This window comes from Anopheles gambiae, chromosome 3 (genome assembly GCF_943734735.2).
Source record: "Anopheles gambiae chromosome 3, idAnoGambNW_F1_1, whole genome shotgun sequence".
NCBI lineage: Eukaryota > Metazoa > Arthropoda > Insecta > Diptera > Culicidae > Anopheles > Anopheles gambiae.
Genome location: NC_064602.1, coordinates 66278481 through 66304768, shown reverse-complemented (window position 1 = coordinate 66304768; position 26288 = coordinate 66278481). Strand labels below are relative to the sequence as shown.

Below are 26288 nucleotides of genomic sequence, written 5' to 3'. Positions count from 1 at the left end.
GCCGCAGTTTTGCTTGGTGTGCGTAAAATCATCAAACCCTTAATGCGCCCCCAATCAATATCCATACTTCCAGATGGCCCGAATGAGGAACGACTTCGAGAAGCAGTTGCAGCGTAAGCTGAAACGCCACACAACCTTTGACTCTAGCCGGGGGCTCGACAAAATCATTAGCGAGCGTGATAACCTGCGCGAGCTCTCGTCGACGCTGCGCAATGTGGTCGGCGGGCTGGCCAAATATTTCTCCATCTGCGAGGAGGATCTCAACAGTACGGTGCTGGAGGAGCTGCACCGTTACCAGCAGTTGCAGCAGCAGGCCAATGAATCGCAGCAAACGGTTGACTTGGGCAGTGAGGATGGTCAGACGCACGAACCGTCGGCAGTAGACTGCAGCGCCAACGAAAGTGCACTGAACGTTACGGACGTATCGTTCCTGGCATCATGCAAACTGCTCAAATTCGCTCCCGACGTGTCCGGTATCATATCCATCATTGAGGATCCATCGCTGGTCGAGTACGTGTCGGCAAAGGCGCAGCAGCAGCGTGACGACGGCACGGAGCCGGAAAACATCTCCCTCAACCTGGAAGAGTGTCTGGAACGGTTGCGGGCGGAAGCGCTCAGTCTGCTTGCCCTGTCCGAGCGTATCAAGCAAAAGTCGTCCAGCGGTACCACCACGAAAGAGGACGAGTCCGATCGGGTGTCCGAAAAGAATGACAGCTGCGAGGAGGAAGATGGTTTGAAACGGCGCGGTAAAGCGCTCGAAAGTGCTCGCTCGTTCGATGAAAACATTGGGCGACAACAGGATGGACCGGACCGACTGAGCGATGCGAAATCGAACGGTGCGCATGGCTGCCGTAGCCTTCCGATCGATCTGACCGGATTGCAGCTAAACGGAGAACTGAACATGCAGCTGCACGAGCTGAAGAATCGGCTGCTCAAGTCGGAAGACGAGCGCAAACTGCTCGAATCGGAGCTGGCCGAAGCGCGCAGCAAGCAGAGCAGTCTCGTGAGCGAGCTGTCCGAAACGAAGCAGCATCTGCTCGAGCTCAACAGCCAGCGGGTCGAGTTTAGCGAAGGCTACGGGACGAATGCGCTACTGCCGACGGCGCAGCGTGTGAACAACTCGTTCGTGGAGCTGCAGGAGCGTGCGAAGGTGCTGCTGGGCAGTACCACGGGTGCGGGGGCAGATCAAACGATCGAGGACAGTTCGATGCTGCTGCAGCTGGTGGAAGACTTCTGCCGGGAAGGGGAACGCTACCTGGAGGATGGCAAGCGCGACCGGATGGATTTGCAATTGCAGGTAGGGTTTGTAAGGGGAGGCACCATTAATGTTTTGAAATCAGCATTCGGTTAATTTTTTTTCGATCGTGCTGTGTGGTATAATTTAAACAATTTGGTTGGACTCATTCACACCTTACAGTGGAGCAGAATGTGCTCAGAAAATGTCGCAATAATCAAGCAAATGGATCGTGTTAAGGCAAAAGTGTTGCTCTTGCTCCCTCTAACGTAGATTATATTTATGCAAGCGTACGCACAAGCATGTGTGAACAACATTTCACCTTTGGCGGGATGAAAATGTTGCCCTAGATACGTCGGAACCTATCGATTCTCTTTGGATTGCCAGCAGATTGAAGGCATATGGGTTTGGGTTTAGCACACGGGCTTCCTGGACGAGCTTTAGTCAAGAGGTGCTGTTTCGTTTACCAAGTTTAATGAAAACTGTCATCAGCACTTGAGCTTTACATGAAGAGCAATCTTTTCACCTCAACATTGTAGAGTGTGGGGCGCAATCAACCCGCTAGATGGTGATTGAAGCAAAAAAAATCCTTACCGAGAAAATCAAATCTCCATTGACAATGTTAATGACGATGGGGAGAGGTGGAAAGGCATAATAATGATGTGCTTTCCATTCTTTTTCCCTCTCTTTCCCATTCCTCTGGTGATGTGAACGATCATTCATTTAATTTATGCCAGATAAGAGAAAACATCCTTTCGCTGGCAATCATTTTCGCTGCCGCTCTTCTCCACCCATTCCTACCGACGGCCGTGGCGCCTCCTGTCTGTAAACAGCTGTTATTTTTCAAGCCGCCCAAAATTGCTTATCACGGTGGAGAGGCCGGGTGGGTTCAACTTTCTTGCCATTTCTTGTTATTGTTATCTGAGATGCTTGCCGAGACTGACGCCATTCCGAGAACTGTCTTACGATGTCACAGTTTGCCACATTATCCTATATTGTTTCTGCGCCTTCGTCTCAAACCGGTTTTTCTTCTTCTTTTTTTACTTTCATGTTCCATCTTCCGAACACACTCCTGGCCCTGATGCTGTACCATATGGTATTGTGCGCGCATTTTGCTATGCAACATTCCTCGGGGTGGCTGGACGGCTCACGCTGGATGAATGAAACGCCGAAAATACATGCCAAATTTCTATGGAAAATCGATGAAACGCCGATACACTGGCGCAAACGATGTGACCGTCCCGACCGGTACCACCGGTATTGATTGGGCTTTGTGTGATGTGACCGACGGCAGATTGAAGCGGCCGATAAACAGCTTAAAGCAACGCGACAGTTCCTGGAAGATCAGGCCGCCGAACGTGAGCAGGAACGTGACGAGTTCGTCAAGGAAATCGAGCGGCTGAAGGGCGCGATGCGCGAGAAGGAAAAGGATAAGGTGAACTTTGAGCGTGCCAGCAAGGAGGTAAGTTTCTTCGTCCGGCACAGCAAAGGCGTGCTGTGTGGGTGTTTGAATGTTGTGTTGTGTGGGTTGCTCAATACGGGGTGTTTGTGCACTGGTGCTGGCCATCCGTACATATATATCCATTGCCTGTCGCCGATTGGCTGCTGCGAACGAGGGGATATGGGGGGTTTGCCTGCTCTTCCACATCTGTGGCGTGTTGTGAGTTCGCGTGCCCACCAAATGGGGGGTTTTCGCGCTGGGCATTGCCGGTATTAAGGATAGAGAGCAATAAATACACAATTCCTTCACATACACACCCATTCGTACACACACATACACAAACGAACACATGGATGCTTTATGGGCGACGCGGGAGGCTATTGGTGTGTTTGTAAAGATAACACCATATGTTTAAAATGTATCTTTGTGGAACAAACAACAAGGATTAGCATTGGGACGTAGGAGAGTTCGTAATAATCGTAATGACTAACGGCGCCAAAGCACAACAAACATGCACACACCTCTTATGCGAAGCACCGTAGCTGCTGCTGCTGCTGCAGGCTAATACATTACATTAGTGCGCCATAACGATGCCACGTAACTCTTGGATTGGAAATCATCACCTGTAGCTCCTACATGTACTACCCCCATATACTAACGTGTCGTTTTTCGCCTTTCTTGTATTTTCTTCTCTTCTTTCTTTCTTGTATGCAACGCTTTCACCATCTGTAAATGCACTCACATATTACACGCGTGTTTCGCACCATACACACAATTCAACATCAACGTCAACAATCACATGACGGACGAAACAACGAACGAACAACGTCCGTGTGAATTCTAATGTAAATTATTTACCCGTCTACGACGAACTAACTGCTGCTGATATTTAACTGTATTAATGTAAACTTTAATGTATCTGTTGTAATTTCCAACTTTTTCGGGATTGGTATATGGTTTGATTTGATTTGATTTGATTTTTGGATTTTATTTCATCTCTCGTATTACCTCGCATTATTATTATTTCTCCCCTTCACGACGTACGACGTTTCTCGTTTGGCTCGTCGTGAATGCACCACTCTTATTTCTTCACCACTTGCCTTATTAGGAGGGACTATGCGTGAGCGACTGTAGATATGCAAAAGAGTGTCGGGCAATTGCTGCAAACGTAAGTGGTAGTGATAGTTTAGTTTTAAAGGTGTCAATGAAACTCCCACAACTCCCTGCGCTCCTAGGTGTAATTTTGAGTAGTAATTATGGTACACAGCAGCACCTCAGTACACACACAAACACAGCTTCATGGTATTCGTAGCGTTTTTGGGTGCGCATATGCACTGTTAGTTAGATTCGCTTTTTTTCTGGTAATTGGTATTTTAGCAAATAATAGCACTGAACAATCATTAGAAAGGTACAAATATTGACGTATATGCTTTGTGCGATAAAAACAAGAGTCATTTGGGTCAGAATCAAGCTGATATATTTAACACAGGGAACACAGAACATGATATAGCTTTACCAAAATATTGAATGGTCATGGTTACATTCTCAATGGTGGTCAACAGTATTATTAAGTAATGGAGAACGGATAAGTTATGCTTATCATCTGATGGATGATAAAATTTGTTAGTGTACAGATATACAAACTAAACGATATACATCCACCCTATAGCACACTAAACGATATGAAATTAATTAACTGTGAAATCGGAAATGAAATGAAAAAATAGCGTGGAACAGATAACGAAAGTAGCGCAACGGATATTGCTTCATCTTTATTTTTTTGTACAAGTTTTATTTTAAAAGTAAAACTGTGGCTCTATCGCTTCTCTGCCCTTCAATAAGCACTCAATTATTACAGCGCAAAAACTTTGTCCTGTGCGAAATCTCATTATCGATTTTGTTCTACTTTGTTCGGTTTGCTTCCGCCACAACTTTTCTCTTTTCCGAGTAGCGCAAGGCGGCTGTAGTTTTTACCCCTCAAGCATACAACCCATTCGTCGGTAATTCCGAAACACCAACCCATGCAGTGCCACAGTGGAGATGGATTTTATGTCCCTCCTCATGTTAATGCTTATAGCTCCCATATCTCTCATCTCATCTTGCATCGTTATCGTCACTTCTTTTTCATTTCCAGTAGTATCTATCACGAGACTGACTAGGATAGGATTAATATGGCATGGTCCGGAGAGCCTCCACAACAGTTGCTTTTTTTAGTATTGAGTATTAATTTTAGTGTATGACATAAACAGAGTATTGTGAATTGTGAAATTGAAGAAGAGAAACATTTTGGAATGCTAGACCCCCACCATCACCATAACCATCGTCTCATAGAGAGTGCCATTGAGAATGACTACCGTAAACCTTTCCCAGTTGAGTTGCATTTTGGAAATTTCCCCTTATGCATTCTTGTACAAAACAGCTGTAGTAGTTTCATATAATGCTAGAAATTGACTTTAAAAGCTAAAGCGAAAGCGCAATGGATTACGTGTTCATGGTGAAAAGGCGTTTGAAGTTTGAAAATGAATCAATCGAAAGATGTGCGTAGGCTTGAGAATAGCTGGTTAGCTTCCGGAGCGGGAGAGAGTTTGATGGAAAAAGGAAAATGAAAAAGTAAAAAAAAAAAAGACTAGTAATAATCCCATCCTGTGCTTGCTCTGTGCACGCGGATGCATTGCCAATTGTTGCCAACAGCTGGAATCGATGGAACAGCAGGTGAAGGAGCTTACGACGCAAATCGCCGATCGGGATGACCGGTTGCGAAAGATGGAAGCCGACCTGAAGGACTCCATCGATAAGGGTTTCACGCTGCGTGAAATTATCTCCGAGCTAGAGACGCAGATCGAAAGCAAAACCATCAACGAGCACGTTCTGGAGACGAAGGTTAAGGTAGGTAGAGAGGACGGAGAGTGCTGCGAGATCCAGGAGCGCAAGTAGTAAAGTATGCCGCGACTCCTTCCGCTTTCTGTAGGAGCTCGAGAAGTACATCGACGTGCAGAATCTGCAAAATGAATCACTCCACCATGAGATGGAAAGCGTGAGGACGGATTTGGCCGGCCGCGGGTACGACGCCAAGATTGCCAAGCTGGAGGAGGAGCTGCGGCAGCGCCAACCGTCGGCCGAGCAGAGCATTGTGCTGGAGGCACTTACCGTGCAGCTGCGCGACATCGAGGAAACGCTCGACCGGAAGACGAAGAATCTGGAGACGCTTCATTCGACGTCGGGCGCTTCGGTGGGATGCAGCAGCCCTTCGGAGGACGTGTCCGTCAACCAGGACAGTCCGTTGCATCGGCAGCGCAGGAGTGCCGGTGGGGCTGGTGGGGACGGTGCGGCGGAAGAAGACGGCGGTTCGCCGAATGGCGGTGGCGATAAACCGAAAGTAACGCCGCTGCCGGTCGATGAAGTGCAACGGATATTCGATAAGCTGCATCGACACTCGCGCGTTGAAGACGTGGCTATCAAGCGTATCAACGATCTGGAGATGCAAATTAGCAACATCAGAGGAGGTTATGCGGTAAGTGACGGATTTAAACGTTCCTTCTTTACTTTGTTACATGGTTCGGGGAATGGGTGTGCCATTATCCTTTGTTACATTGGTTTAAGTGACTTATAGCTTCATTATGCTTGGCACGGTCGTGCCAATCATAAGCTGTTGTAGAAGAAAAAGCAATTCTATTCCATGGTGAAAACGTTACCTACATTGCGTGCCAAAGAGTCAATCATCGTCAATATTAACTACAACCCTATTTTTAAGCTTTTTTTTATGTTTGGGTACAACAAGTTAAGATGCAAACTAACGTGTGCGATGAGTGATGAAGTCATTCTCACGCCACTTATAGCTAGTTCCTGTTTACTCGCCATTTGTGTTTTGAATCTCTGCGTGAAAACGATACGACTCACTTGGATATTAAGGATCAACAGCTCACTACCACTCACTGGGTCTATGTTTTGATATGAAACCTCCGGACCTTGAATGATGCTGTGATATTTATAGCCATTGCAAAGTAACTTATCTGCTCCGATTTTTTTGCCTTCCGAACACTCTGCAAGCAAGTGAAAATAAACATTTCGAACCAAAACGTGTTTTCGGTATGGAAATGTAGTCGTCCCTCTCAGTGTGTGCTCGGTGACAGCCAAAGTGACCGTTTCTATATGGTGTCGCGAGCTGAACTTCAATGTCCCACTGGGTGACGGACGGTTTCCCAATCATGGGAACGACCAGCAAAGTCAAAGTCCGGTCAATGTCATACGTGTTCGTGATCAACCAAACGATCAGCCACGTCTGGGATGTTAGGCCAGCGCCGTGAAATGTCCTGCATTGGTGTTTGCTGTATTTCCATGTTCAATGCCATGTGACATCAGTAGGTCAGCTTTGACAGAACTAAGACATTTGATTGTAGCTCTAGCGTCCAACAGAAATTCCGAATGGCAAACCATTGTCAATTTCTATCACGTCAGATCGCCACTACATTGCAACACTAATATTGTTGAATGAAGTTTATTTCTCCCTCACACTGCCAGCATTCGATCGTCGTGTGCTCGATTGAGGATCTTAATTTGTCGACTGTGTGCGATATCCGTACATGACGTCTTTATGATCGTTGGGAAGAAGTGAAAGAGAAAGTGTATGTGATCGTCCGGTGGGGGTTTGTTTGAGATCACTCTACATAGAACCGTTTTCTGGTGTAGTTGCGTTGTGGAATCGCTCTCTCTCTCTCTCTCTCTCTCTCTCTCTCTCTCTCTCTCTCTCTGCCTCTCTTCATTGCTCGCTCGTGCTCTCATATATTTAACCTAAACCATATTACATTGCGCAGCCGCCCAAAGTTAAACGCCCAAATGGTTGGGACGCGCAAAGGGGAACACCGACGTTTGCCGGTCTCGTGCTCTAACCATGAGTGTCCGCTCAGTCAGTATTTCGTCGGTACAGCAGGAAGACTTTACAGCAAACCGCGTATCGTGTACCGCGTATTTTCGTGTTCGGGGTGTACATTTTTGTATGTAGTTTAATACTCCACGATCAATCTATCGGTGTAAACCGAGTAGTGCGTTCGATGCGAAAGCAATCCCCCTTTCCTCCCATATGGCATATGAACTCGCTCTGATCACTTTGGGAGTGCGCTAGTGATAAATTGTCTGCAGCAGGAACGGTAGTATCGAGTAGAAGCGCGCTGAACAGTTGTCTCGATCTTGTTTGGGGTGGTTCATATGCTCGGATGGTGGCCTTTCGCCTGTTGTGGTGTAGAGCGTTTATTAATAGTGTGCAATGTATTTGGTCTGTGTGTCTGGTGAATGATGTACGTGTACGCAAATGATGAGCGATTATTTCCGACTGTCGCGTCATGCAGTAGCAGTAACAGCACCAGCGCGCGTCATAGTGTGGCCCCCTTTTTTGCTCCGTTAGGATGTTTGTATGATTCGAGAACCCATTTTGTAAAGTGCTGATGTGCGTAATGTGTGTATCCCCCATCAGATGCAAGATTCTCATCAAGTGCAGCTGTACTGGGATTTAAAAGACTGGACGTTTTATTAGTGTTACGAGTTGGGCTTGTTGAGCTACTTTGAGCTATCCGGATTCTTTGTGCTACTATACCCGCTCCCCTGCAGGAACCTCGAGGGGGAAGATCAAGCATTTCCTGTGTGATTCTTGTCGGATCATCTCATTCGTGTATTATTTATTCTGTGGGTTTTTCCTTCCCTTCTCTAACCTTCCCAGAATGGTATCACAGTTTTAAAACGGCATTGGTTGCATGATCTCCGTGCCGGTAATGCGTGGGGGAGAGCGTCTGCAGCATCAGTCGCTATGCTACTGCATATGTGTATGTTTACAACACTCCCGGCACACACATTGCGTTTGTTGTTTGTGGGTGCGTGATCGCACCCAGACGCTCCAGGCCTTGCTGGAACTAACCTAAATTCTAATTTCTGGATCATGCTCAGCTTGGAAGGGTGGTGGCACAGTACGATGCCTCGGAGTTGTTGCAGTGATGGAGTGGTAGGTCCGCTAGGTTTCTTTATTCTTTCGAAGGGGACGCATTTGCATTTCCAAGAACTTGCATCTCTTTTCTCCGGTGAGTTAGGTTTCGATGCTGAATAAAGCTGTTTAAATGAGGTGTTGAGGAAAACGGATGATGGTTTATTTTTGAGTGTGAAATGAAGCGGTTGTCAGTAAAGGTTCTATAAATTCTTGCGCATTCAAACTGATAGCTTTCATTTGTTATTCGACGCATGATAATTAATGAATACGTGTTTACAAACCATATGTAAAGCGGTTAATTGTAGGACAAAACTACAAGATTTTAATTTCAAATTTCAGTATTTTTTGCAATTTATATATTTATTCTTTAAAAACACATTAACTTAAACTATTGAAGAAACATTGTTAAAATCGCGGTGACGTAAAATGATAGCCAAAAGATAAGATTGATTCCAATTGAATCGATGATTATCTTTTGAATAATAGGGATTGAACTACGATGTATCCAGCAAAATTACGATCCATATTAAAATAAATTGGATTCAATCCTTGACTTAATCATGATTTACAGTACAACTCCTTGACAATGTTTAGGTAAACTAATTAGTCATAGGATAACTAAATACAGAAGAGGCAATGACAGATCAACGGTTATTGTGTCAAATAAGAATATGAAAAATCCGATGACCGTTGCTCAAACATACTAGAATCTTTGCCATAACTATCTTTATTGCGTTTAGAAACGATCAGCTTCGATTTCGATTCCACTATAGGCCTGTTTCTAGTAGTACAGTCATCTACTCGTACGACTTAACAACATGCTCGTCATGGGTTCAAGCCCCGAATGGACCGGACCGTACCTCCATACGTAGGAGTGACTTCACCAAGTCAGCCAAGCTGAAAGCCAAGCTCACTTCACTAGTGGGTACAGGTAGTTCCGTTTCGCCATATTAGATTTCGACAATTGTGTATAAACAATCATCTATTTCAAAATACAGTGTTTCCTCGAGTTACTAGACACTCGAGTTACGCGAATGTCTCCGGAACTAGTGATATGCTCGCTGGAGCGCACCCACAACTCTGATTCGATTGCAACTTTTGTTAGTCCTATTTCCACTCCACCAAAACTGGACTTCTAGTTCCACCCAGAGTCGGAGTTGTCCGAAGTCGTCCGGAGTCATCCGGAGTCGTTCAGGAGATATTGGAGCCGCCCGGTGTAATGTGCTTGTCATCAGGCATTTAATTTCGTTGTGTTTATTTTTGTCTTTTTCTTTGCGCGTGTACTTCGTATAAAGGCCTTTGTTTCGAAGGTCGTCTCCTTTTGGCCGACTCTAAACAACTAAAAAAACGACTCCGACTCCGCGCCACTCCGACTTCGGCCTACTCTGGACGACTCCGAACGGCTCCAGACGATTCAGTACGTCTCTGGATAATGCTGGGCGGACCTACCTTCCACAGTCGGTTCTGCAATTATCAGAGTAGGATCGAAGTCCACTCCGGATGTTTTACAACTAAACCCATCACTATCCTGAACGCATTATTCGCGTAATTCGAGAAAAGACTGTATTTATTGACTTTAGTTTGGTCTATATTTTGCTACCTGAAAAGAATCATAATGCTTTTACTACGATTTAATGAATCGTTTCAAAACTATATTTTACATTAAAGCTGAGCTGTTATTTCCACGCTACAGATAATTTGTTTACAGTTACTTTGGACTGAAAATTTGGGGCTTATTTGGCGAGTGATTTTGTGTAGATTTTTCACATAAACTCAGTCCCGACGGTCTCTAAGGCGGTCCTTGATATACTGGTCGAAACCGTAAAACACCCTTAATGCAAATTCAGTTTTGATATGATTGATTTCTACAGATTATGAGATTATGGCACATTTTGTAATGCAAAATATTATTTAAATTCATTTATTTTCATGAACATTAGTGCATTACCATCAAAGCATCGAAGAAAAGTTTCAGATAATCAGTAGTAGGTGAAATTAGTAAGATCTTGTCAAGCAGACAATTTAATGTCTTGATCATCTACTGCTAACTCTCGATTACAAGGTTGATTGAGCATAACAATGATGTCAACATGAAAACTTCACCGACCACTTATTCAATACCCGTAAAAGTGTATTTGTTTATCATTCGGTACTGGCAGGTTTTTGTTTGTTTCTTTCATTACCTCCATTGCCCATCACAGAATGGCCTGAAGTTGACAGCAACTGTTCCCTGGACTCGTCCTCACGCACCACCAGAATTATAATGCAAAGAAAGCCAATTTTTCCATCCCCTCCAGTAGGTGACATGCCTCTCTTTTTTCTTGCAAAGGAACAGTGCCGGTCGGTAGGATACCTGTGGCACATTTAAGCCGTCTTAGCGACATGGGTTCGGTTCTGTTCGAAATGTGAAATGCAAATCACGTGTCCAATCACATTCCTACATTGCTTATTCCTGTTTTCGATACCGTTCCGGGGGTTGTGGCGTGGGGATGGGTGAGCACAGTGGGAGATGACATGGACGTAATGGCATTGGCATACGTATATTGAATGAACGGAAAATGTCAAGATGTGAATGCGTTTGTGATGTTCCGTTTTGCAAAAGGCGAAGATAGCGCAAAGCTTTAGCGAAACTAAACGTTTGCAAATGGGTCCAGTGCGGAAGGTTGAACAATGGAATTTAAAATAGGTTCAATAGAGCTGTATAATGTGATAGAGGGACAAGGACAAGCGAAAAAAAACACCAGCACCAGCACTGAGAAACGGTAGCGAAACGGTGAAGCATAATAATCTGTCCAAGTAGAAAAGATTGGTGGCCCGACGGATCGGTCTTCCGCAGCTGTGTCAGTAAGGGCGGCAGCAGGATGCGGCGCCTTCTCCCCATCATTAATGTTTCATTTGTGCCACGGACCAGGACGACGGCGAGCCTGAATGAATGCCGAATGAATGGTGTTACCATGGTGGTGCAGTTGGTGTGAGAAAACTGGACAACAGCAGTAAAGAAAACGTCGTGGTGAACGATATCGCGTTGCCCCAAACGGACCGAAGAAGTGATCCCCAGACCCTTTTTACCGCTCCGCGCTGTTAAGGTGCTCCATAAAAATATATAAGCAGTTCAGAGGAGTGCTGCTGTTGTTGCCGTGTTAAAAATAGCCAACAACCTCTCCCGGTATTGCCTGGAGTATCTGATTTCGCTTGTGGTGGTGGGGTGTTTTGTGTTCGGTGTGGTGCGGCCAAATGTTTCCAACCGGCAGCGTCAGTTCTGGTAACAGCAGCGGCAATAGCAGCAGCGGTGACAGCGGTATTTTGACGACGGCGCTGAACGGTGCAGCTGGCGGTTTTAGGAAACTGATCGGCTCCGTGGAGCCTTTCGGAGTAAGTATCACCCGTGGCAACAGTGCCGCCGCTCAGGTTCGTTTTGCGTTGGAAGGATAAACCGATAAAATCACTGATAAAGCTAACCAGCACGCCAAGAAGCGCTGTGTGACGGTTCATGGTGATGGAGGCGCGCGCGTTAAGTTAATGATAACATCGGGAAAAGTACGGCCCTCCAATCACCTCCCGCTTGGTCAATCCAATTAGCATTCCACAAAAGCATTCCACCCTCTCACAATTTACGAGGAGATGGGAGATGATGTTCTTATTACCCTCCCGAAACGTAGCAGCATCACCTTTTCGCTGATTAAAATCATGGCCCCTCTTATCTCTCTTCTCATCCCACGATCTGAGCTGTTTTTGTCAGGTGGTTTATCCTTCTTACGCAAGGTTGCGGAATGAAATGATAATGCATTTGGACAGCTGTGGGTGTGTGCGCGGTGGGTATGGTTTGTCGGAGGATGACGAAGCAGTCCTTTTTCTAGTGGCCTTGTAGTAATTAAGATTAAGGGTGTTTGACTTTTGATAGCGTGATCACGGTTGAAAGGTTATGGAAAGCTGAGCTTTTTGCCATCCACATATAAATTACAGTACTTCGATGATTAAAGTTCTGTGATGTTTTGGAATATTGTTTTTCTTCTTGCCTCTTTTCTTGATCACCCAACGGGGGGTAATCTCCTTCACAACCTTCTTTGTTGCTGTTCAAGAAAATGATAAGGTTAATAATTGGTATTATTATTATTAATATAATAATAATAATAATGATTTTTTTATTATTTTCATTTTTACTATTGTTTCATTATTATTATTATTATTATTATTATTATTATTATTATTATTATTATTATTATTATTATTATTATTATTATTATTATTATTATTATTATTATTATTATTATTATTATTATTATTATTATTATTATTATTATTATTATTATTATTATTATTATTGTTTTTATATAAAACAAGGCTGGTAGTTGTTGTTTCAAAATTCTAATTTTCCTAAATCTGTGTACAAAGTTTAGTTTTTTTTCAAACTGGGATCATGATCCTGCCGGACGTGTACTGACTTATTTTTACCACTTTTTACCACTTTTACTTTTACTTTTACCATTGGATTCTATAGATAGAATCATTTTATTAATTAACCATTTTGCGAATGGTGAGATGAAAGTCAGGATGCTAATTGAACTACGTCCGGCTGTTATAGGAGTCGGCTGTACTAATGATTAGACCACTGAGCCGCCTGGATCATTGATGTTTATTAAGGATCAAAAGCATGGAAGAGACTCTCATATTGGAAATATACTTTCTAGAGCATCATAATTGTTATGGTGTATGGGGCACCTTTTATATATTCAGTGAACCATGAAAAATATAGACCATAAAATATCAAACTTCATGCTGGACAGCAGTAAACAGCGCTTTTATGATTATTTTTTTTAGTTTTTTGAATGTAAAGGTAAAATTGCTTCTTTTTTTGTTATAATAATGCATCCCAATTCCTTATTTATTTCTCCTTTGAAAACTTCGACAATCGTCGTATATTTTTTATTGAACACCGAATTCTGTTACTTGTAATGTAATGCAACAAACTACGCGCTTAAATGCCAAAACTCTAGCTATGTGATAGGCAGCTCTTGACTTTGGTTTTGTCTGATAATTTTAACTAATTTCTTTATTGAAATTTGGTGTAAGTAATAATAATTTATGATTTTTTTGGTAAACGTCACGGTAAAGGTGAAGGTCGGTTTGAAAGTAATAATTACTTCAAATCTAATTATAATGAACGTCGAAATCTAATCCAATATTTCTACCAACGCAATGAGCTAAACAAGGCTGCACCTTGTCATTAGTTCAGGACAAGTTTTAAATTAAATGGTTGCTTTCCGGACCCTCGCTCGTGTTCGCTTCAATGTAGCGCGTATTAATTTTGAAGCGGCTACAAACCAATATTTAATCTCGTACCATCGCTATCCATCTAGGCCGCACGTGTAGCTAGCCAAATTTCCAGTACACAGCGTGGCAATCGCAACGACCTGCGTCACATCTAGCTGCGAACGTAACGTCAGAAAGCTTGGAATCAGTTTACATTCGTTATTTGCAGATCAGAATTTGTAGTGGCCGATGGTAACAAGCTTGTACCCACCCCCGGGAGCAAACGTTCGATGCAACAATGTAGAATTTAAATCCAGGCCGGAACACATTCGGGATTGTACGTTGGAGTCGAGAAGCCTGTGTCGAGGAACACGGACGGGTGGTGCATTTTTCCATGTCATAATCAAACGATTCATATCAGTTGCATGTTCAGATTTCATGTGAACGGATTTCTGTTTACCACTGAATAAAATGATTTTATTTCCGCTGTTGCCCTCGGGGAATTCTGGAATAATGGGTATTGAAAGGGAAGCCTGTCCTATCATATGTTATTGACTAGTTTGATAGTTTCATACCAATATTTTCAATGTTTATTTTAGTTATTGATTATTATTTTTTCATTTTTTATTATTTTTTAAACAGGAGCTTCAACACGAACGCGATGTATTGCAAGAAAAAATGTCCGAACAATCGCTGAAAATTTCCTCCCTCCAGACAAAGCTGGACGAACAGCGGTTGCGTGCCGAAGAGCTGCACCGCCAAGGAACCTCACAGCTTACCGTCAAGGTGCACGATCTGCAAAACGAGCTGCACAATCTGAAGGAAACGCTTCAAACGCGCGACAAACAAATTGTCAACTTGAAACAGTTCCTCGAGAACAGTCAGCAAGCGATTGCACGGCAGGAGAAGGAACTGGCCATGAATCAGGACGGCGCCGAGCGGAGCCAGCACGAGCAACGGCTCGAGGCGGAACTGAAAGCGAAGGAGGAGGAGATCCGTGTGCTGAAGGAACGCATCAAGAACGAGATGATCAACAAAGCCGCCCTGCCCGATCTGATGGAGACGATGCTGGCGGACAAGAATGAAGAGATCGATCAGCTGAAAGAGCGGCTGGCACAGATGATGGGTAAAGGGGCGGCAGCAAACCCGCGCCACGATGAGCTGGTAGCTGCTGCTGCCCTGGCCAAAGACGACGACGGTGGACGTACGCTGAGCGATGTCGTGTCGATAACCGATTGCGACGAGTCGGACATGGTGATGCGAAGGATGCCGGAACAGCACACACTGGAAGGTATACTTCCGGCACACAGCATTCCAATGGTGAGTACGGGAGTGCGATGCATACATGACCACGCAAGTTCTGGGCGTGAGTGCCAGAAAATCTTTGTTACCGAATGTTTGATTGTTTATAATAACATAGTTGTTTTGATTTCCGAGCGATACTCTCCGTAAAAAAAACATTCATCAAACGCAGCGGGATGTTTTTGCCGGTTGTATTAATGTGAGCATCATCTCTGTGTTTGTATTTCCTTTTCCCTGTTACGGACCTCATCCGATGCAGATGTTCCTGACCGACTTCTGTATTCTGGCGATAAAGGTTACGATTGCTTCAGAGCGAGTTGATATTTATTGCGATTGTGCTACGCTTTCCTCTCTTACTATTCCCTTTCGGACACACGGCCACCATTGACGCAGCTAGCCGTTGTTGTACCATTCTATTTCTGGGTGGCGCGTTAGCATTTGCCATAGACACCGTACATAATGTTGTTTACAGCTCGTGCGAAATTCGATAGTTTCTCCATTAGACCGTAGTTAAGTAGTTGTGTTGTGCTTTTTGCTAATCGCAGTTCCCCCATTCATTTGGAACAACAGCATTCGTACGGTGCACTTCCTTTAGCTACGTAATCCTTAGGACGGATAAAAGCAGCACATAATGAAATGAGTTGTTAGTGAGGAAGCCTGCCAGCATTAAAAAAATATGTTTTGTTATGTTCTTTATTGTAGGTTATCCTTTCTTTCTATTTTGTTGTTGTTGTGATAATGGTTAAACTATTTGCAGCACTTTTTTTTACTTTTTCTAAAATAAATTAACTTATTGCTGACAAACAGCATTTTATAACAGATTCTTATAACGTATTATTAAAATTTTCAAACAATAAATTTGAAAATTATTTTAGTGCTGAAGTATAAGATTAAAATTATTAGAAGATTTTTTATAGTTTGGGTGTTTAATTGAGAAGACTATAATCAATAACTGAAGCTCAGATTTAGAAAAGTAAATTCTAAAAAAAAATATTTTTTAGAAAACTCTTTTCCTTTCAAGCAAAACAGAATAGAAATCGAAATAATAACACAAAATAATTATGGAAGTAGTTATTTCATACTTAATGCCTGTTCGTATTCCTTATTATACTTAAAATATGTAATTGGTACTAATGAAGCATTTAATTCCAGTTTAAATTTATACCAGAACTGTAATCATGCAATTTTCTTTCCAAAGAAGATGTATACCTTTTAAGAAGCGATATAATTATAATTTGTGTTTTTTTAGTGGCTGTCTAAAATATGTTAAATATTTATTTTATTAAAAAGATCTTTTTTAAAGAAGTTTTTTCATATTTATTTTTTGTTATCTTCTTGTTGCAAAAAAAAATCATTAATAGATAGTCATTTCTCACAGTAAAGCTCTGAACAAACAGTGCTTATTAATCATTAATATGAACTAGATCTCTAAAAGTATTCGTATGTTACTTCTTATTTGTTGAAATCTCCATCGTTCATTTTAAGATAAATAGACTTGTTGATGTACACTTTGTATTTTCAAAACCCGCTATCGCTATGATCATTTGAAAGTTCAATAATAACTAGTCAATAATATGCTACCAATATGTAACATGCAACTAATTCCCTTTTTGTGCATATCATTGTGCATTCTCCCGTTTACCTATTTTCCCCTCTCAAAAAAGGACTCCGGTACATCCCTGCTTCCGAACCATTCCAAACAGTCGTCCGTGCCACTGGGAGGACACATACTGGGCGGCAGCCATGATTCGACGATGCTGAACTCCATCCCACTGCGTTCGAACTTTTTCCACGACGTCTGCTCGGTTGTCCCGCGCATACCGGACCAAACACGCAGCAGTGCACCGACGCCCGAGTGCGTACCGCGGCAAATAGATTTTTCGTTGGCCGACGTCGAAGGAACACCCCATCTTAACGCCCAGCGTCTGTCGGCACCTCCGCAAATGTTAATGTTTTTCGGTGCCAGCGCAACAGCCAGCGGTCCGAGAGCGTTAGTTCGCGAGCCAGCCTTCATCGAGGAGATTGTTGAAGGGGAAGAATTGAACGACGCTATGGTGGCAGCGCATCCAGCTCAACGGAAAGCACCAAATGAAGTAAATTCAAACCCGGAGGGAGAGGTGGAGTCCCTAAAACTAAGCTTGGACCGCGTTGTGACGGAAAAGAACGAACAGATTGAGGGGTTGAAAGGTGAGCTGCAGGAGAAAATTGAACGGATCGAGGATCTGCAGGTTGAGCTCGCGGCCCGCAACAAGTTGTACGAAGATCTGATGCAGGAGCGCAAAGAGCTGCGGGATGAGGTGGAAAAGGTAAAGCAAGAGCTGGGTCGGCTCGATCAGCAGGCCCACGATATGCAGCAGAAGGAAGCAGAGCTGAGGGTGGCGTTGGAACAGGTCCGGCAGAAAGAGATCGAACTGGGCGAGGTGAACTCCAGGTACGAGAAGGTACGCACCGAAGCGGAGGACGCCACGAAAGAAGCAAGCGCGCTGCGAGGCGAACAGCAGCGACAAAAGCTGGAGGTCGATACCCTTCGCCAGCAAGTGGAATCGCTCAACAAAACCATCGGCCACAAGGATGAGCTGATGTCGAAGCTGGAAAAGGATCTGCTAAACTATAGCAAAAACGAGGAGAAGTATCTCGAGCAGCTGCGATCGCTCGATGCGAAAGAGACGGAGCTGAAAATAATGCAGGGCAACTACAAGGACCGGCTGCACGAGATCGAGATACTGAACGAGGACAATCGATTCCTGACGGAGGATATCAACCGGCTGAAGAACGAGATCGCTCGCAGCAACAACTCGCTCAGCTCGAACTCCTCGTACGTGCAGACGCTGAAGCAAAACTGCACCAAACTCGAGGAAGAGCTGCAGGAAACGAAGGTTTTGCTGACGGAGAAGATGTTGGCCCTCGAGCGTGTAAGAATCGATCTAACCGGATGTCAGCAGGAGATGGAAGATTTACGCTCCACGCTGAAGGAAAAAGAGATGATCATACAGCAGATCGGTGCCGATGGAAACAGTCTGCACGAGGCGCTCTCTAACATTCAGGAAAAGATGCAGGAGAAAAACGTAACGCTCAACGGTAAACTGCGCGAGGAGCAGGAGCGTAATGCGCAGCTGCAGTCGGAGGTGGAGCGGCTGAAGCAACAGCTGCAGCGCAGCGACAATTCCTCCAGCCCGAAACCATTCTCGGTGGAAGAAATAGCCGAACAGCTCGAACGGGAGCTTAACTACTCGGCCCAGCTGGACTCGAGCATTTTGAAAGCAATCGAGAGCGACGATATGAACACGGATGATGATCGGCAGGGCAGCAGCTCCGGAGCGGCGGGAAGAAAGCCGGGCCCATCGCGGAAACCCTCCGATCTGGACGAGCTAAGACAAAAGCTGCAGCTAGAGATGGACAAAGGCAAAAAGATGCATGAACTGCTGGAAGGAGAGAAGCAAAACTCGGCCGCCATCCAGCAGCAGGATGCGGAAATCATTGAAGCGATGCGCATTCGGCTAGAAGCCGCGCTCGGTAACGAGACCACCCTGCAGCGGCTGTTGGAAGAGGAGCGTACGAAAAACGAGCGCCTGTCGCGGATGGTCGGCGGACTGCAGCGGACGAAATCGTTCGACAACTATCTGCTCATGAAGGGTGGCAAGGGTTCACCGCAGGATGGTTCGCCGCAGCGACGCCTGAACCGTAGCAACGAGTTCGAAACGGAGATGATGGCCCGGTACGAAAGTGAGCTCAAGTTCCTGACGGCACAGAATGCGCGCGAGCGCGAACGAACCGCCGATCTGCAGCGGGTGCTGGAGCGAGAACGCGAACGCTTCGAGCGAGAAATCACCGAGCGCACCGAGCACGGCGAACAGGTGAAGAAGGAGCTGAATCGAGTGTTGAAGGAGAAGGAAACGCTCGAGCTGGAGCTGGACCACGAGCAGGAACGGCTCGAACTGGCGCACAAGGAGATCGAAAGCTTGGAAAAGCGCATCGGTGCGCTGCAGGAAGCGGAAGCGCTTCGGTCGGCCCGTCGTGAACGAACCTCCGGGCAGAATTCGCTCGAATATCAGGAGCTGAAGCTAAGGCTGGAGAGCGTGGAGTTTGAGCGTAACCAGCTGCGCGATACGGTACAGAGCCTCCGGTCGGAGGTGGATCGAAGGCGCGTGCGGGAAGCGCACCTAACGGAAGCGCTTTCGCGCGAAAACTCGCTCAACGCACAAAACCAGCAGCAGCAACAGATCGTGCCGGAGGAATTCCTGAACAAGCTGAAGGATCTGAACCGCATGCTGGAGTCAAATGCCCGTGAAAATCAGCAGCAGGCGGAATCGCTCCGCTTCATGATGGAGGAACGGCGGGCACTGCAGCAGCGCATCCAGGAGCTGGAACGGTACAACGTGCACGGCAGTGGCGTGGGCCACTATCACCAACGCGAAGACCTGGAGGAGCGGGCGAACCACCTGTTCGGGAAGTACCTACGCTCGGAGAGCCACCGGAAGGCACTGGTTCACCAGAAGCGCTACCTACAGATTGTGCTGGCCACGTACGAGGAAAACGAAGCGAAAGCGCTTGCCCTCCTCAACGCCCAGCTACCGCCTGGTCAGATGGAAGTGCTCGCGCTGGCCAGCGGTCCCCGATCGCTGGACTCTTCCGGGCAGCCGCGCCGCAAGTCGTTCCGCTCGATCGTGACCGTCATTGTGTCGATCGAGCGGATGAAGTATCTCGTGCGCAAATGGCACGGCGGGCGGCGGGTTTGCGCGAAGGCCATCTTCTCGCAACCGTTCAGCCCGCGGCGCTCGCAGTCGGCCAGCACGAACGTTTGGGCCCGGTCGCCCGGCTCACACTTTGTCGAGTACGGGACGGGAGGTGGCGGCGCTGGTGGGATCGTGCGGATGGAGCGGGCCGAACCGATACCGCCGCAAGTGTTCAGTGTCTCGGCCGGTGGCGGCGCCTTTGCGAGAACACTAGCCGTGCCGGCTGGATCGCCAACCTCCTCCTCGCTGCGCATGTCCGTCGACGTTCTCGAGACGCTCCGGGAGCATCAGCATCCGCACCAGCTGCAGCATCAGCAGCAAGCGCAATACAATCGGAATATCCATGGCAATCGATAGTGAAGGATTGAGAATGGTCACGCGTGTTAGTAGATAAATTTACTACCCACAACCATACCACAACTGCACAAGCCAGACACATTTCCCACAAGCTTCAACAGAACGAACCTTACGTGTCGACGATCAGACGATCAGACGACGTTTGTTATTAAAAATTGGTACAAAAAGTATTAACCTCTCCCAAAATACTATCCGGATCGGTTTGTAGTGGTAAAGGACGATGATGAAAAAGTGTGTACATTTTGACAGCAGCGGTCATCCATCCTTTTGGCCATAGTAGTAGGAATTTACTTGCATCGACAAAAAGCACGAATAAGGTTTTATAGTGTGTGGATATGTGTGTGCGAATGTTACGTGAGATTAGATTCATTACTTAAAGTGTGACCCCTGTTGGATAGAGTTTGTTGTTTAAACCATGTTAAGAAAATCGCACAGTTGTACTAGTAGTAGTGGTAGGTTTTACGAAATCGACAGGCAAGAAGTCCGTGCCGGCCTTAACACGTGGTACAAAATGGAACGTTGGTAGAAAGCATTGATCTCCGTCTGAATTATTTTGAACTTGTACGTCCTGCTCCTATGCCCAGCACTGCTCTATGCTATACGCCTTTTTGCTTCCGTATTAACAAGACTTTAACAGTATTTTGGCAAGTAAAATTGGTACACCCGGTCGTGTGCAAAGATTAAACCAAAAAGAAAAAGAAAAAAATTCAAGAACAAACAGTTTGTACACCGAAAAACAAAACCACTGTAATCGATAAAAACACACACAGTGCCTTACATGGGCAGTTTGCTCTCTGATCGCTCGGTCGTTTGCCATTTAACAGGAGGCGAGTGATTTTCATCTTTATCACTTCATTTTTTATTACCATTTTTTCATCTTCCATTGTTTCTTATCGTACTCTAAGGTTGTTCACAATTAATCAGCGACTGCCCTTTTGTACACTGTAGGATGTAGCAATGCTTGCAAGCGTTTAGTTAATTGTTTCGTTTTACTTCAGTGTTCCAATTTTCTATTGTCGACTAAAAAGAATCCCAAAAAAACCAAAGGCCATTGCATAATTTACATCCCATACAAAGCCATACAGTCTCTAGCGCGAGGTGGAACAAGAACGCTGTAATGTTAGGGAACTATTTATTAGCTACTTTATAATGTTTTGAATTGACGTACAATTTTTCTTTACTACTGTGTAGGATTTTTCTTCTCCCCCAGTATTTTGTGGTGAGCCTTAGAAAGAGAGAGAGAGAGTTAGCTTTAGGTACTACATACACACATTTAGGTATACGTGCACACCACCATCACCACTCGACAAGGAGACAGTTTGTAATATATTTCTGAGAATGTTAAATGAAAATCAGTTGTAGCAATTGTACACGTTCCATCGGCTCCTGCTGTTCAAGTTCATCCGAAAACGCCCGCTTTTGAATATCCGAAACGTTCGCAGAAAACAACAGACAGCCGAATGCAACGTTGTGCAGGAGCTGTTATCAACGTTCCGGAAATTTTGCCTGCGGTTAGGAAACATAAAGAGGTAAGTATATTCCAATAATGACTAAAATCAAGACAGAGGAGCAACCAATCGAAACTGACTGCTTGCCCGATGCACTCACCTGCCTTGCAGTTTTGCAAATCCAATGAGTCAAGTGTGTGGTGTAAAGGTGAAAAGTCTTTCCCGGATGGACAGAAGCTTTACCAACCACCAACACACACACAGGCGCTTTCGCAAATGGCAACCCAGTTTGGGGTTATGAAGCCATATGTGCAAATGAACAGCAGAAGGTGAAAGCGCGCGCTCCTTTATGGCTCCCCAGTGGGCAGGCTCTACCATGTGCCTCAATGCGAAAGGTAAGTGCAGTGGTTTTGTCTGAAACAGAACGCCAGCCTGCCCCCATTGCCCACACACCAACGGGTGTGAATGCACATGCCAGGGACCGGCAGTGTGGGAAGTTTTGATTTTACTTATTTTTGCTGTTTAGGACGCTTGATTTCAATTCAGATATTGCAACCCTTTTCCGATAAAACCAGCACTTTGTTTATTAAATATTTTTTCATGTAAAACGATGAAAAACAACAGGACGAAACAGCATGTCCAACGAATGTTTTATTGCCCATATTCCAAGCTGGTATTTGCGAGAACGCCCTGTAATATCAGATATATGAACCTTTTTCCTGGTGCTTGGGATGATGGGTGTGTTTGAAAGGGGGTACGGTTACGTAGGGCATGTTGTGTTGTGATGTGTGATTCGTGTGGGAGCGAAATTCAACATGTTTCGTAGGCACCACACACACGGGATAGACATGGTTGTAGGTTGCTATCTAAACGAAGTTCGCTGCTGAACCCGGCGGGCTTTGTGGCTGTGGTTGAGCTGTAAAACCGCGTGTTAGATTCTATCCTGTTTCTGACTTTGTGACCAGCATGCAAACGAACATGGACGTTGCTGTCCTGTGCAGGAAGTAATTTTGAAAATATCTAACCAAGGATGTTGCATATGTGTTTGTGCATCTGTGTGTGTGAAGCTATTTAAAGATACGTAATACGAAAACGTTCTACTGGCAACGACGGCCCACAAGCACCTTGTTTGGTTGGTGGCTGTGGTTTTTAATTTTGTTAATGATGTCTCATTTTCCTAGATGATAAAGGCAAATGTGGTTTAAATGAGATCGCTATTTATTCTTCTCTCTTGAATACCACTCAGAATATCTGCTCATTACTCGTTCTCACACAGCAACATTGATTTTAATTCATTTATTGTTTTTGTCTCTCAATTTCAAATGGACTAGTCGGGTTTCTTTTTCTTTTTACATGTTCCATCACACTTATCTGAGGATCGTCTCTAATTCGGTTGGTTCAAGGTATAACTAATGCGACGACAGATGGACTTGTTTTGAAGGTTGATACAAGTAGGAAAATAATATAAATTTAGTAAGCAGAGAGAACGTTACAATCATTTTCATTTAGTGTTGATCTAACAATACCGTAGTCGTATTCTTTTTTTGCGCAACTTTTGAAATGAAATAATTTTGATTTAGCTCATATTATCGGCTATTCAATAAAACTTTCTTCAAGACTGATAGGAAAAAATACATATTTAATAACTGATTAGTGATTATTTAAAAAAAAATGGCAAATATTCCAAAACGCTCGAACAAAGCGTCAACTCCATTTTATTAAAATTTAATTTATTTTCTGCCTTAAGCCTGGTTTACAGATCGAATCAACGTAAACATGATTTTTGTTGCTTGTTTTCATTAAATATTAATCAGAATATGGCGTAAGTTACACTAAAAGAAAAGAAAATTGAATTCCCCAACTATTTTGATTATTTATTTATTCAGCATGAACGGTTCAAAGAGGCTGAAACTGTGCTGTGCTTAAACAAGGCCTTAAAGAAAGGAAATTCAATTCCCAAACTATTTATACTATAACATATGTTAAAATAACGATTTAAATGCATTTCTTTGTGATTCTCCGCTGATCGTTATGTTTCGCCGTTAACAAAGCGGGGAATCACAAGGAATTGTAATTGATCAATATTTGGGGCATTGAATTGACTTTTGGTGTACGATAAATGATATTCTTCTTAACATTTAATGAAATATAGCAAAAATCACGTTCACTTTCACTCAAAATCTAAATGACCTTTAAGAACAGATCTTTGCAAATATGGCTGTTTACACGTGCTGCCAAATCTTATGGATGAACTATCAAACCCATGATGCGAGAAAACTTTTATCAACAGACAAACAAATCGATTTGTTTCATGTTTATTTGTTTTACAAACATTTTCGAATGCAAACCAAAATGGATACAAAATAAAAATGAATCAATTTTAAAACATTATTATTAGCCAATAGACAAGCTTTTAAAAATAAATAATACATTTTAAACTGGCCCTTTATTGAACAAATGTTTCACGCAATATTTCCATGTTTATTCTGACCGTTAAGGTTAAATTATGAAAGTAATCCTAAATTACTCATTTACCTCTGCTCTGGTTTTACTGGGAATGCCTGCAAACAGAACCAATTTTGTTAGTAATTTGTAAAACATTGTAAAGAATCACATGTTATGTGAACTATAATAAACAATTTGTTGATGATACGATATCTAAATCCAAAGAAGCAGTTCGTTCTGTAACGTAATTTTAGGGGGGGGGGGGGGGAGGTATCTTCCAACGTTACAGTTTATTACACTAAGGAAACTGTGACTTTCAATTTTCAAATCATGCGTTACTTAATTGATGGATGACGCCCAAATGTTTCATTTCGCACCGTACAAGTTATCCTATAGTACAGATCCTATGCAACTGGGAGTATTTTTACTTTAAGATAAGTTGTTTGGTCTTTAAGGCTTTATTTATTCTAACGGTTTTATTTTTTTTATATAATGAGATGGCCATTGCTTTTATAATTGATCTAAAGGCTAACTCAATCAAAATAGATAATTAATACTGAATTTGGACCATTGTAAATAAAACTATTTAAAAATATTATTTATTTAATCTCTTATTAGAGCGGTTCAGAATAAATATCATTTAGAGAAAACAGTTTAACATGGAAGTATATTTGTTTGTAGAGTGTTTCATGTTTCATTGACTTTCGAATGGGCCATACGATGCTTCCCAGCTTTTTTTAATGTATCCTTTTTAAATTTGCTAATATAATTCCTCTGCAAAGCTTCCACTTTTGCTGCAAAGGTTATGACTCTTCACTTCAATTCGCTAAACCCACTTCGAGTTGAGTACATTGCAGTGAAATCGCAAGGGAATAGGATAACAGCTGTTTCACTTTTGCTTCGCAAATGCAAACACACACACACACTGAATGAGAAAAGCCCGGGCAAACGAGCTTCCTAAACGAGTGGCTTTACAAGCCCCCAACCACGTAACGCGAAACCGGGTGTGACGCCGGGTGTGTACATGAGCGGTCACCATATGAGCTGCTGCAACAGGATCTTCAAATGACGCACGTCCTCCGGATGCGCTGTACAGCGATGTGCCGCACGAAGAAGGACATAAGGATAAAGCCAATCAAAGCTGGCTAAGAAGCGGACGAGCGAAGGCAGTCGAATGGGAAGGATGTAGAGAACGAAAACAGCGCAAAGTTTGTCGAAACATTGCTCCAATGTTGTTTACTGTGGGCTGGCTACTGGCCAACGGGACGCATACACGCACCAAGCCAGAAATAATCCACTACCAAACCATACACACACAAACAACGGCCGCCAGCGAAGCCAGCCTGACCCTGGTCGCGCGGCTCCAGTCCGAGCAGGCGTTGGCGAGTTCACATATTTCGAACGCAAGCGCGCATTATTGCTGTTGTGATAGCGATAGCACGGGACGGTGGGATGGTGGCCGAAGACTGCCAGCGAAAGGAGCAAGTGGTGGAATTTTCATTCATTACTAGCATTTGGAGGTTCAGGTCGAGTGGGGTGAAGCCGAACGACCGACCGGGGCAGTCAGACAACATCCGGCGGCGGTTTCTCTGTGTGTTGCTTTTGACACTTGCGTGCCGGTCGGTCAGTTTCCACAGCGTGATAGAGAGCGCGGAAGGAAAAGAGAGATAGAGAGAGAGAGAGAGAAAGATAAAGAGAGAGAGAGAGAGAGAGAGAGAGAGAGAGAGAGAGAGAGAGAGAGCAAGAGAATCGCGGGTGCTTCGGCTCGGTTTCGTGTTCGGTACCAATCTCGCGGGAGAAAATCGTTGGTAAGCCCCTTGGGTTTGATGGCGTACATGTTGTTATATGGTGTAGGTGGGAAGAAAATCAGATCCTCCAGCCAGCAGACCCAACGACATGATGGCCGATGGGTCAATGGATACTAGATGGAGCAGAGCGTTCGAATGTTCATTCCACTTGAGAATGTTGCTCTACAGTGAGTAACACAAATCGTACCATGGATAGAAGTTTGCAAGAACAAAACGCCTAAAACTATGCAATATAAATAACAAATACCATTTTTTAAACAAATTTCAGGTTAAAGGGCTATCATTCGGAATATGATTGA

At 44.2% G+C, this 26288-nt stretch overlaps 1 protein-coding gene across 3 annotated transcripts in view; it reads left to right on the top strand.

The window, feature by feature from the left end:
* The window catches only part of LOC1272460 (A-kinase anchor protein 9), a 39172-nt gene extending 17514 nt beyond the window's left edge, over nt 1–21658 (top strand). For 2 of the 3 annotated variants that reach the window (XM_061663089.1, XM_061663091.1), the window contains 7 exons: nt 74–1297; nt 2529–2696; nt 3784–3843; nt 5367–5561; nt 5644–6186; nt 14539–15216; nt 16863–21658. In XM_061663089.1, coding sequence (XP_061519073.1) covers nt 74–1297; nt 2529–2696; nt 3784–3843; nt 5367–5561; nt 5644–6186; nt 14539–15216; nt 16863–20288 — 6294 coding nt within the window. In that variant the 3' untranslated portion in view covers nt 20289–21658. The remainder of the gene's footprint in view (nt 1–73; nt 1298–2528; nt 2697–3783; nt 3844–5366; nt 5562–5643; nt 6187–14538; nt 15217–16862) is intronic. The other variant, XM_061663090.1, reaches the window with a different exon arrangement.
* The last annotated feature ends 4630 nt before the right edge of the window (nt 21659–26288 follow it).